This window comes from Silurus meridionalis, chromosome 24 (assembly GCF_014805685.1).
Source record: "Silurus meridionalis isolate SWU-2019-XX chromosome 24, ASM1480568v1, whole genome shotgun sequence".
NCBI lineage: Eukaryota > Metazoa > Chordata > Actinopteri > Siluriformes > Siluridae > Silurus > Silurus meridionalis.
Window position 1 is genome coordinate 10,221,916 of NC_060907.1, and position 13,818 is coordinate 10,235,733.

Below are 13,818 nucleotides of genomic sequence, written 5' to 3' on the forward strand. Positions count from 1 at the left end.
CACTCCGAAATCTAGTGGAACATCTTTCCAGATGAATGGAGGTCTTATGGTCTGGTATCTCCAAACTTGTCCATGTTGTGCACATAAAGCATTCTAATTTTGTTCGTACGAACATTATAACTGCAAACATTTATGGTGTTATCATGCATTTAAAAAATCCAGTATCTGGCATATACATATAAACACATTCATTTAGCTAAAAGACAATTATACTACTTATAAGTGTTGCTTATGCTGGGTACAATAAAGGCTCATGAATGCTTTATAACAGGTTATACATGCATTTATAATGTATTTCGAAGGTAATATGACAGGTGTTACAGATGATATAGAGTGTTATAAATGTTGTAAGCATGTTCACAATGAATTCAGGAGTTAGATCCTTAAATAAACCCAAATCTGATTATTAAATAGTGCATTTTCATAAGGTACATGATGACACACACACAAAAAAAAAAACAACACAACCATAGTAGCTCCAGCATTAAACTGGAACTACAAGAGCATTTGTTAGGAAAATCCAGAAAAACCAGCTTCATAGCTTCATGTAGAGTCGTGCCCTACCATCGCTCATCCAAACACTTTCTAAATATAGCTTTGCTATAGCAACCACGTTTAAGATAAAGACTCATAGTTTGTCGTGCTTGCGCTCCAAATAGAGCCATCAAGATGAGCCTCCTGAGCAAACGCAGCAGGGACAAATACAGATCTTACTCTATTCTAAAAATAAAACTAATAATTAGGACAGTGTCAAGGTTGCATCAGGAGAAAAAAAAAAACAGCTTAGTCAGGGAAAGGCTGTGCATGAGAAAGGAGAAAAATCTTTCACTGCTCTAAATTTAAACAATTAGGCCTTTTTTCCCACGGCCATCAAAACGGGGAAACAGGAAGAAGTCTAATAAACAGCGTGCGCTATGAATCGGTCCCTTCCTCTCAAAAAAACTAAAAACACACTGCCTTGGGATGGACCACCCCCGAATCACCTCAGATTTACTTAAAATGAATAATAAAAAAGGGCCGTTTTTTGGGGTGAATTGACTGAAAAGTGGCTCATCATCATCCTTTCATTAGATTTACGGTCAAACATAAAAAGTTAGGTAAGGAAATAGAGCTAACATGCTGTCGAGTCCTCGCATTAATAAAGTCTCTACTCAAGGGAGCAATTCTAGTTTCTGGGGCATCCTAGCTTCTGTAAATGCCAGAAAAAAAACACTGATGTGGACCAGCATACAATCAATAATGAAAAGCAGGCATTGCTAAACATTTCTCCTAATCGCATGTATGTGTGTGCATGTGTGTGTGTGTTAAACACTCTATAATTTGAACGATTATGAGCTTTAGGATTAGGGGTCTCCACAGTGGATCATCCATCTCCATACCCCCTGTCCTCTACATCTGCCTCTTTCAAACCAACCATGTCTTCCCTCACCACATCCATAAACCTCCTACTTGGCAGCTCCATCCTCAGCATTTATACTGATATACCCCATGTCCCTCCTCTGCACATGTCCAAACCATCTCAATCTCGCCTCCCTCACCTTGTCTCCAAAACGTCCTACATGTGCTGTCCCTCTAATAAACTCATTTCTAATCCTGTCCATCGTCGTCACTCCCAACGAAAACCTCAACACCTTCAGCTCTGCTACCTCCAGCTCCACCTCCTGTCTTTTACTCAATGTTACACAACATCGCAGGTCTCACCACAGTCCTATAAACTTTCCCTTTCACTCTTGCAGATTCTCTTCTATCACAAATCACTCCTGTTACTCTTCTCCACCCACTCCACCCTGCCTGCACTCTTTTCTTCACTTCTCTAACACACTGCCTGAATCAATAGTACTCTTGTATGACCTGATGTACCAACCGGAATGCGAATAATGAGTGGTCCTGTAGAGGAGGCGTGGCAATAACAAAACTGCATTTTCATAAGAGAGATACGCTATTAGGTATTAGGTAAGCGAGGGGGTGGGCGGGGGGCGGGGGGTGTTTGTTTTAGATAAATCTACAGACATATGCGTGTTTTTATTCTTCCAATTCCAGAAAATGTCTCCTTTCTTTCTAGGCATTACACAGTCGAATTTCCAGTGAAGGCTTTTACACCATGCCCCACAGTGCAGTGCCCCAAGACTACATTCCCATTCAAAACCACATTCCTATAATACCTCAGAAATAATTAATGAAACACTCCCATCAGCTGAAAAGCAACACTCAACGCTCTCTGCATGTACAAGTTGCTGCAGCTTGCGATGACAAACCCTGACACAACAAAGTGATCAAAATATAAAACGTGGATTTCATCTGGAAAAGAAATCTCATGAAGCGATTTACGGTTTTACAGAGGACCGTAATTGTACAAATATTTTTTTTAGGAAGCTAAAAATACATAGAGACAGAGTACAAACCCTCCCCCCAAAAAAAGAAAGTGAATCGACCTGTTGCAGCTTGCTGTCTTCATTAAGTCCTGCTTCATATCTGTAGCTCTTCTCTCTTTTCTCTTTCTTCTCTCTTACACCCATAAACTCCAAGCTGTGGTCTGATGCTGCTTTAAATAAGGTCCTCCTCTCTGGAGTTCTGAAGCTCGTATGGAGTCAGTGGAGCTGGTGTGGTGAGACTTGGGTGATGTCTGGTCGAGCCGGCTTAAATTCCCACGCTTTAAAAGTATGCTTCTGTGTGAAGAAGCATGACCAGCCTCAAATTCCATCTACCTTCTGGCTGTTTACGGTCACATGACGCTCAAATGATCTGTTGGGGGATTTCCTCCCCAAAGCAACAATCCTTTTTAAATGCAGTTTTGAGAAAGAAATGGATTGAAAATGGATGATGTAAAATCAAGCAGTTCGGAGCTGACTCTCAACTGCTGTCAGTTTTCCTCTGCTTCGATTGAATGTAATTGTACTGGGTTGTAGTTGAAGGACAATTCAGCTAATGAACAGCTCTAGAGCGTCTGAAGCAGATATCTAGAAACTGTCACGCTCAAGACGTTCATCAGTAAACTCGTCCGGTTTATAAATTCACTGCAATTCTTATGTGAGATTTTACAGCTATTCTTAGCAGGTCGAGAGAGAAAACGCTAAATTACCGAGCAGATATCAGTGAACAATACAGTGAGTCTTTTTTTTTCAGAAAACACTAAAAACCGTGTGGTAGTGTGAGCACTGCTTAATTATTAGTGGCAAGTAGTAGTTTACTGACTAAAAATAGAGCGAATGTCCATTTAATTACATTTGAAAGCATTTGGTAGATGCATTTATTCGGAGCGACTTACATATATCTAATTCATAATCTCATTCAACTGAGCAGCTATGGGATTAAGGGCCTTGATCAGAGGCCCAGGAATGGCATCTTAATATGGCTGGGATTTGAACTCATGACCTTAATAGCCAAAGTCCAATGCTGTGTTTACACTTGGCATTAACACGCGACCGGATGTTGTCCAGATTCCCACTGAAGTGTAAACTCAATTCTAAATGGTTTGTTTTCCGATCAGCGTGTTCTGGTCTAGAGGTAGTGGAGGGCGGATTGTGATCGGATCTCAGTGTAATGGAAACGCAATCCAGCCAAAATGTCTGCAGTTCAACGTCGCGCAAAACCCCGCCCATCTCTACCGAACTGTCTGAAAATCTGTCAGGAAAATGCAACCTCCTCATCCTCCTCATTTTGTGGGATTTGCAAAATGTCCCACAACTGAAAAGGTTTTTAGAAGGTTTTTGCACTGGGGGGACCTTCTACAGACTTAGTTAAATATTGTGCTGGAAAAACAGATTTGATTGTTTATCCAGATAAAGAAATCAGTTGATGTTGGCAAGTGTAAATGCGCCGTTTCCTAATTGACTGATGATCCGATCTGCTTGATCGCGTGTTAATGCCAAGTGTAAACGCAGCCTTTCAGGTCCTGTATACTTTCTCCATCTGTGAATTTCACCCATTTTCCACCAGGCAAATTTACTCCCTTTCATTTTGCCTTCAGATAAAAATAATAAATAAATAAATAAAATAAAATAAAGTACAAATCCTTAAGCTTGAATTGTACATTTTCTCCTTTATGACAGTAGGAAGGGGGACTGTTCAACACTCATATACCGCATGCTACGGCTAAACTGTAGATGGCAGCACTTCAGATTCTGCGCCAAGCCTCCAGTTTTATTAGAAATAAATCTGGCATCTCTTTTCCGTACTCAAAGAGAAACCAAATGCACGTCTCCAATGCTTTTCATTGTAAAGTTTTCCTTTGTTTTCATGAAGTAGGATACAGTGTTGGTGTACATCAAAATACTTATAAGATACAGACACAATCTGCTTTTAATACACGCTAGTTTCAAGTATGTATATTTAATTGACATATTCTTAAATTTAGGAGTATGCATACATGCTTAGTTTAAACCTTGGAGCTTAAAATGCTGACACAGCGTTTTATACTATATAGTACATTGATCTATCACAAGCTCCAGAATCTTGCAGGTAGTAATCTGATTGGTTAATCACACTCAGTGTATGTACACCTGACCCTGACTTTTCATACATGCTTAATCAAATCATGCTAACACATCACAATTAATTCTTACGTTATCGTGAGATTTGTTGTTTTATTGTAGTGCTGACATTTTGCTTGCGCTCTGAGAGCAAATCAAAATATCCCAGTACACAGTGTGCGTGAAAACGTCATGATTTATGTCTAACACCTGCTGTTTCACCCTGTAGTTTAGAAACACTGCATATCGGTAATGTAGCAAATAAATTATAAGTTATTTATAGATAGTGTAGAGATAGGAAGAGACAGGGTGCTGAAAAAAAAGAGAACAATTTTGAAAAGAGGAGAGGTCGAAATATTCAAGAAAAGAAGAGTACAGAAAAAGACGAGAGGAAAGAAAAGATTAAAACATTAAGAAAAAAGAGCAGAGCAGATTTGAATCTCCCCTCTTTTCTCCTTTCCTCTTCTCTTCTCCCTTCGTCTTTTTTCTTGATAATATTTGAATTTCAATATTATCAAGAAAAAAAGTCAAGGGGAAAGAGTAGAAAAATTGACTGAGGACAGAAAAAGAAATAGATAGAAGAGAGTGAATTCTAATGTCCTAACAGAGTATTAAATAGAATGAGGAAGAGGATGGAGTGTTCATTCTCTCTCTCTCTCTCTCTCTCTTTCCACTTGAGTGTGTAAGAACACTACTTTTCCACTCATCCTTCATTAAGCCTATTTTTAGGCAGGAAGTAAGGCACAGAACCTGAACAGCCCTCGGATTATGCACTCCAACGTTCTCTCTCACTATGTCCTCTGCACAGAAGGCGAACGTTTTCACTTTTCATTTTAACAGCAAACGTCTAATAGTTTCATCTGCATCCTCCTGAATAATTCACAATGGATTCTGATTATTTGGTCACATGACCTACGTGGAGTCTTTAAAAAAGAATTTCCATTAAACTGAAATCGTGCTTTCTGCTGAAGCCACTAAAACATGGAACCACAGCCTGAGCAACAGAACATCATTTACTGAAAAGCTGTAATTTCTCCTGTGATCCTGATATACCGGGGGGGGGAGGGTAGAAACAGGGAGGGGATGCAGGGGTGACGATCAATTTAGCCAATCCCCAAAGGCGAGAGATTTGATTGACAGCTTGTTGTGACATCAGTGGTGATGAGACTGAAGCAGGAGGAGAGAAGCATGCAGTCATCCAGCTGTGTGTTCTGAATGAATGCACACCATAAAACACAGTGCACAGTTCATGAGCAACACACTAACACACACAACATACTATGGTTATACAATGCATTGCTGTTCAACAGTGTGTCCTAAATGCGTCTTCAAGAATAATAGACAACAGGGTGTGACCTACAGGTACTGAATCAACGTTCAGGTGATGTAATGCAACATTTCGTATAAAAAAAAAACCATATTGCCACAAATCTTGTAAGAGATGCTGCCAATCGAATAAAGAATCCCACAGCATTGTTTTCTAAATGTATGATATGACCAGCATTATAGTGTAGCACATGATACCAACGCTACACATACAACCTGACCCACGGTTATAAAGCGACCGTTTTATCCTCTGCCCTTTTCTCCGTCTCTATTTATAGTGGAGTTACGTCTGATCTCAGGGGGAGGATTGAAACTGTAAGGGCTTATAAACAGGGGTGGATGAAGGGTTGAATTGTTGAACTGCAGCATAAATACTTTAATAATTGAAATCAGTCAATACAATGCAAATGTATGTTTATTATTAGTGAGAACAAACTCAACATAGAGCATGAAGACAAAATACTCTTGTAAATGTTTTAAAGTAATTATGGTGTTTTAAATTGTGTAAATAATCAAGACACAAATCTATGTTTCCACACTGTTACTCTTCTATCTTTTATACGGATTACATAATCAGAGAATATGTTTGCGATGTGAATTGGTTTATTTAGGAGTAGGCATTTCAAGCCTACATTATTTTGTCTGTGAGGCGAGTATTCACTGAGATTCAGGTTGTTTTTATTTATGTCTGTGAGGAGAGATGACAGAGAGCGCAAAGAGCGCCCCCTGTCTGTTTTTGTTTATTTTACAAAAGTTTGTTGTTATAATGAGTGTGTACAAATAAAATTAGACAATTAACAGATCGGATCGGAATGTATTGTTCTTATCTGTATGATCAAAAATACAGTTTGTTATGAGGAAAAAAGAAATGCCAGATAGTTCAGTGTGCATCATGGGGGATTTTGGTGCTGATTTAAGACTTCAGTAACAAAGCACATCAGTAAAACAAATGTTAACTAATTTATATACATACCACAGATTCTACAAAGTGCTGACAAAAAATTTTCAATATTCTGGCTCATGTTGATAAAACTGCATGGCTTGATAGCGGTTTTAGGCTGTACATTCCCTAAACACAAAGCAGGACAGGTTCAACCGTTCATGCTGTTCACTTATACCATCTGCATCTCTCACCCTAAATCGAGATCCATCAGACCAGACAGTTGTCACTGCCCCCTGCCCCCACTGTATCCACAGTTTCCACTTCTTGGCTGACAGAAGTGGGAAAAATGTGACCTTTTTTTATTTGCAGGGAATAAAGCACGAAACACAGAGCTGAGCTGCCCTCAAAGTTCATACTCCGTTGTTCACATTCTCCTTCACAACATCTCAAAACGAGTCCCAAATCCCGTTCAGGAAAGTCGAATAACTGCATCATGCTGAATAATTCAACATGGATTCTGATTATTTGACCACAAGGCCTACATGGGGATTTGAGAGCTATTAAATTAATGAAACACAGCCTGAGCCATAAAATATCAAAAGGTCCAAGAATTAATGTCCACTCATTCTTGTAGCACAAGATTGTGCATTCTGACATGCTTTTCTGTCCATCACAGCTGTACAGGGTGGTCTTTTCAAACAAGTCCAACAACTAATAATGAGCAGGGTCTTTCCATTTACTGAATGTTTTTACACATTTTGGCAGCTGATTTGAACCTTAATAAAAGTTCTTGGTCTGCATGATTTTATCGAGGACTGACTGACAGGGAATCATTCTGCTGATCGGTATGTGTGCAGGTGGTTCCTAATTTAGTGGAAAGCTTTGTGACTGTAGATCTCTGACAAATGTTTGTGTCATTATGGGATTAGTGTGTTTGTGTGTGGGTGTGGGTCATGGATATGGTTGCAGAAGTGTGGAATATTTCGAGTAAATTTCTGAAAACTATCCATGGGAACTTTCCAGGTTGGAATCTTTGCAGGAATGTATGGGAATTTATATACATTTGGGGGAAATGTATATAAACTGTATCATATACAAACATAAACAAACATTTTGTCATGCATGCAAACAATACAGATTTAAAGAATGACATTTCTGACTTTGATTTAATTGTTAGTTTATTTTTGTTGCACAATAGCTTACACACAACACAACGTTTGTGCGTTATGTTATAGAGGAATGCACAGTGCATGTAGGGGGTGTGGCCTCAGTAACCCTGCAGTGTGCAAGTGTGCTGTGTACATGTAATTGATGAATGTGCAGGGTAGAAATTTTACTGAAATGTAAATAAATCCAGATGTTTTAACTAAGATCATTCTGCAAGATTTTTTTGTACCTACATTTAAGTTTCCTGTTATATGCTGACCTGCAATTTTTTTAATTCCTAGTTCATTCTTATTAATTCCCAAATATATTTCCAAGTCTTGAAGATTCCTAGAATTTTGCAACCCTCATCTCTGACAGCCTTTCAAGGCATGTACCCACTTCAGCACAAGATTAAAACCGTATGAGTGAGGTGCTGTATATCCAGAGCATATTCCAGAGTATCAGTGCTGATGTCTTACCTTCTGCCTCATTAATTCAGCATGATCCTTCTTACTCAGTCTCACTCACACACACACACACACACTCCATCACAAACACACACACACACACACTCACTCCCGCACTTACTCACTCCCTCACACAATTACACACTTACTCCCTCACACACACACTCCCTCCCTCACACACTCACACAACCTGCTGCTTACATCACAGCACACCAGGATTAGAAGAAAAGTTCTTATGCATTAATTATACTGCATTTGTTATACGCAAAAGTATATGAATAAGATGAGAGCGTACTGATATTACATTCGGTCTATTATGAACCCGAACCAACAAACATTATACATACAAAATTATTAAGACTCTTGACTTTTTCTGTAATTATGTGGTTCTTTCCCAAACTTTTACCACAACGTTTAATAATATAAAAGTAGGGCGCTCTGGATAAGGGTTTCTACCAAATGCTATAAATGTAAATATATATATTACGAAAATAATAAGTACTTAAAAACCTACTAACTGCCCAGGCTTTAACCACTTTCAGTGTCCGGCAAGAGGAAGACGCGGATGTCAGGTACGGAGAGTAGAAAAGCTTGACGGCTTTTCTGAACGATTTGTTTCTGCTCTTTCGGTTCAGGCCGATTTGAAATTTTAGGCCGTTCACATCAAAAAGTTAGCACAGTTATGTAAGAGGTAACTAATCCACAATGTTATCACAATGTTCTCACAGAGACCGACAGATACAGAGATATTTCAGGGAGAATGCGAGATCCGGGACACGAACGCTTCGACGTGCACACACGATAATGGAATAATAATATGATAAAAAAAAAAAAAAAGAAAAACTACATAGACATTAAAATAAGTGTAATAAAAATGTTAAAACGTCAACAAAGAACTGAATTACATCTTTAAATACAAACAGCCAGAATACACATACATGTGTGAATGCAAACCCAAGACATAATTTCTGATTAAAAAAAAAAAAAAGACCTTCATTTAAAAAAGTATAAAAAAAAAAAGTATAAAAAAAAAATAATTATTATGTATTAAGTGTATCTGTGAAGAATACTATGATTCATAAAACCCATAAAAAAAATTGGCACATCTTGTCCAATCCACTGTGTCTATTCACTATAAAGGCCATTGTTTGGTCAGCGAAAATGATCTCGCTGACCTATGAGAGGACGTGATGTCCACACTTCCAAGACGAAGGACTGCACTGCGACTCTGCAGAAATCTGAAGTTCGTGTTTGCACTTTTGCACTCATACAAGCACCACAGTGAGTGTCTCGAAAATTACATGTGGGAAAAAAACCATGACGAAAAGGTCGCACTCATACCTGCCACGCTCATTTCTGTTGTCTGGACATTTTAGTGTAGATGGGTAAGCTTTTTTTTGTCAATGAGGGGGACTGCTGGGGGGGGGGTGAGGAAAAACCTAAAAACATCGTCTTCACACTGTGTTGAATAATTCCGGGCCTCAAAATGACATAAGTTCACACAGATAAAAAAAAAACCAGAAGGTATTTGGAAATAGGACTGGATTTTTAAGACTGGGTTTTCATGTCTCTTTATGTCCTCTCTTATCTTCCACTCCTGTCTCACTCGCCGTCATCCTCTCGCTAGATCAGTCTCCATTTACACACTTGAGATGAAAGAGCAGCAGGGTGGAGAGAGGCTTTTCCATACACACGTCTCTCCTCGAGCCCACAGTGAAGCGCTCGTCTGATACGACCCGAGAAACACACCTGAACTCTGGAACACAATTTCCGATCAATTACTCAGTTAACCGAAACGTCATTCGTCGACCAATGACTCTCCTCAATGAAGAGAATTTGCTCATCAGTTAGTAGTGATAGTGTTTGAGAAAATGACCCTGAACCACATGTTCTTCTCCAAATTGCTACCACAAAGCTGGAGACCCACAATTGTATAGTAGGTATTTGCGAACGTTAAATATTCCTTTATTTGAACTAGAAGACACAAACCTGCTCCAGCATAATGATGCCCCTGTGCACAAAGCCAGCTCCATAAAGATATGCTGTACATGCGTTGGAGTGGAATCTCTGGAGTGACCTGCTATAGAGATCTAACTTCAAATCCATTAAACACCTTAGAAAAGAAATTGAAACACTGACTGCACCTCAGACCCTCTTCACCTCACCTGCATCAGGACTTACCTTTACTAACACACTTGTGTCTGAATGAGCACAAATCTCCACAAGCACACTACACTATCTAGTGAAACATCTTCCCAGAAAAGTGGAGGTGATTCTAACAGCAAATGAGGACTAAATGTGGAATCGGAGGTTCACAGACTTTTGCCCAAGTAGTGGAAGTTGGTAGCTCAGTGGTAACGACTCTGGGCTACTGAACGGAAGGTTGGGGGTTCAAGCACCTGTATTGTCAAGCAGCCACTCTTTGGGCCCCTGAGCAAGGCCCTCAAATCTCAGTGCTCAAGGGGTGCTGTATCATGTCTGACCCTGCAGTCTGACCCCAGATCCTAACCTGACTGGATATGCGAAGAATGAATTTCACTCTGCTGTAAAAAAAAAAAAAAAAAAAAAAGGATGTGACGTATAAACAACCTTTATTTCTCTAATGTTTAGAACAACATATACAAAACATTTTTCCAGATAAATCTGTCCAGCAGACTTTTCATATTATTTTGTGAATGTGACTAAATGCTTTATTTTCTATAACGGCAGCTCTGACAGTAAAATGTGCTAAAAATGCACTTATAATACGTTTTCCTTTCTGTAGCAGCGACCACAACACACGGCTCCAGTGTCAGTGCTCTGTAGCCGTCGGAGGCAAACATGTCACTTCTTTTTGCCATTGTCTTCAAGATAAACAACTTTTCAAGTTTCGAAAAACACGACAAGCTTGGTATTTTTTTTTGTAATTTATCAACTTCCAGAAAGTGAAAGGAAAAGGAGGATAGTGAGGGAACAAAGGAGAGTATGCCGCTGTTTAAACAGAAATAACAGCATTCATGAGACTAAATTTAGAACCTTTAAACCTCTCATTTTTATTGTGTAAAATTTATGTATAAAAACAAAAAAATCATTCATGATTCTGTGGCTTTTGGTGCAAAATGAATGGGGGGTTGCAGAACATTTAATAGCATATTAAAAAAGTATATTGACAATTTTATGTAATTGTATAATTCTGTAATTTTACATAACGTGTTTTTATAAAAGATTTGAAATTGCAGTATGTTGAAGTGTCACATTTTTGTGAAAGTTTCTGAACTCATCGAAAAAAAAAAATGTATATATGTATATTTATTTCAGTAAATGTTTCAACCACAATTTCTCTCTTTCAGTACAGTTTTGTCTCCATGACAATTCTTTCTGAAAGGTTTTATAAAAAGTTCCTTTCTAAAACATTCAACCCCCAAAAAGTCTCAGTTTAAATCTGTTTCATTGATCTCGAACAATACATATGAAACCAGCCTTAAGACGTACCACACAGGAACCCAGCATTACACAACTTCACACGACATTTCACTGCACGTCCGGTCTGCGGAAATGACCCACATGTTTGGTGTGAGTCTGTGTCGAACCCGCCGGTCCTCTTGACACGTCTCTCTGGATCATCAGTGGCCTGTCAGCAGTCATTATGCCCAGCAGCAAAATTTACAGCATCTGTTAGCGTGTCTGTTTGATCACAAAGACACCCGTCAACAAAGCGTAAATGTTGGCCTTCAGGGGTGTCAGAGATGAATAAGCATGCTCTGTCACTTTTTTTAATTATACCTCCACCACCACCACCATCAAAACCAGTACTACAAAATAACCAGCATCACAACCAGCACCACTAAAACCAGTACTATCAAAACCAGCACCATCAAAAATACAAAAAAATAAATAAATAAACAAATCACATTACTAAAGACACACAGTTTCTTCAAAAAGTAAAAAAAAAAATCAAAGCTGCAAAAGTTAAATGACTGCAATTATACAATTATTGGTTTGTATTTGTAATTTTGTAAAATGTTAGGAAGATTTTGATTGAAAAAACGCACACTTTCTTTCTCTCTCTCTCTCTCTCTCTCTCTCTCTCTCTCTCTCTAATAACACTAATGTTGAGAACAAAAGCAACTCAACACATCAAAGTTTTCAAATAATTCACAACACATCAAAGTTAAAGCACCAGCCGACCGTATCAGGTTCTAACAGGAATTGGAAGCTCGAGAACAGAGCACAGGACCACCGAAAATGAACAGTGGAACGTTGGAAAAAGGACCAGGCGATATTTTGACTGTCTCATTGGAGAAATGAAAAAGAGCAGTTGTGTGGGTGTTACTAATAAAAAAGTAATACAAAAATAAACATCTGGATCAAATCTACACTTCCGGTAATATTTTAACAAATACGTTTTTTAAAAAAATGAAGAAATGTCTGAAGAGTTTCAGAGAAGTCGAGCCAAAAGGACCGAGTGTGATAAAAACGTCATTTAGAATTTCAGTCTTTCAAGATCATATTGATCAGATTAGATTTTGATCACAATTTATAGATGCATTTTATTAAAATAACTTCGATTCTATATAATAAACATGTTCCATATAAATCGGGGGAAAAAAACCTTCATTTCGTATAAAAAAAAAAGATAAATAACTCATATATTCTACCTGATTATCGCACCTACAGTATACAGAGCCGCATCTGATGTCTGAATAGGAACGTTCTCTTTTTCTTTCATTTCTTTCCAACCCCTCAATCTCATACACTACAGGATTCGATCGAATCCGTCCACACTGCACCAACATAAATTGTGGAATAAAACTGGAGATACACTTTCCATAGCACGCTGATGTTGTCTGCTTTAAACAAAGCGCACGTCTGCAACGGGAGTTTCAACGTTCCCACTGAAATTAGGGCTGAAATAAAATCCTGCGGTACTACAATGGGTTAATATGAAAAGAATCCAAACAATGAACCTTTTGAAGGAGAGGAACGTCCTGAATACACTTTGCTGGGCAGAGGGAAAAAGTGGAATACAGGTGCAGACTGGATGAGGACTAAACTCTTAGATTGTTAATTGGATTACACACATGGCCTAATTCGTGTAATACTGTGTAACACCGGCTCAGGGCCAGACGCCAATGACTCTCTTCTGTAACAACACAATCAATTATTGGAGTCACAATACAGAGGAGGAACATACAGGGCTGTAAATATATTAATGATATTGATCTATAGCTATATAAATATTGAGATTGATTCGTTTTAATGTGGTGGTACTTCATTAATTAAGCACATATTTGATTGAAAAACATTTTTGATCTTGTTCTGTGCTCCCATGTTTTCATGTGAAGGTCTAAATGAGCTGCTCGAATCTCTGGATTTCTTTATTTTAGCTCTGATTCGGTCTCCTGAAGAGAACAGAGACACACCTCGCAAATGATATGAAAGCACTTCCTTCCTCGCCCTCGTTCTGTTACTCATAACTTGGCAGCAGCTACTGAAAGAATTCTGGTATCAGGTGTCGGGTATCAGCTGATAAACAGAGCTCTCGTCT

General features: G+C 38.6%; 1 protein-coding gene across 7 annotated transcripts in view; it reads right to left on the reverse strand.

Annotated features, from left to right (window-relative positions):
* atp11a (ATPase phospholipid transporting 11A) overlaps window positions 1-13,818 on the reverse strand; it is a 94,760-nt gene that overhangs the window by 79,822 nt on the left and 1,120 nt on the right. For 4 of the 7 annotated variants that reach the window (XM_046837050.1, XM_046837047.1, XM_046837048.1 and 1 more), the window contains exon 1: window positions 2,433-2,573. The exons of 1 other annotated variant lie outside the window; for it this stretch is intronic. In XM_046837050.1, the coding sequence (XP_046693006.1) occupies window positions 2,433-2,516 (84 nt within the window). In that variant the 5' untranslated portion in view covers window positions 2,517-2,573. Of the gene's footprint in view, window positions 1-2,432; window positions 2,574-13,818 lie in introns of those variants that run through there. 2 more of the 7 variants (XM_046837045.1, XM_046837044.1) reach the window with 1 other exon arrangement.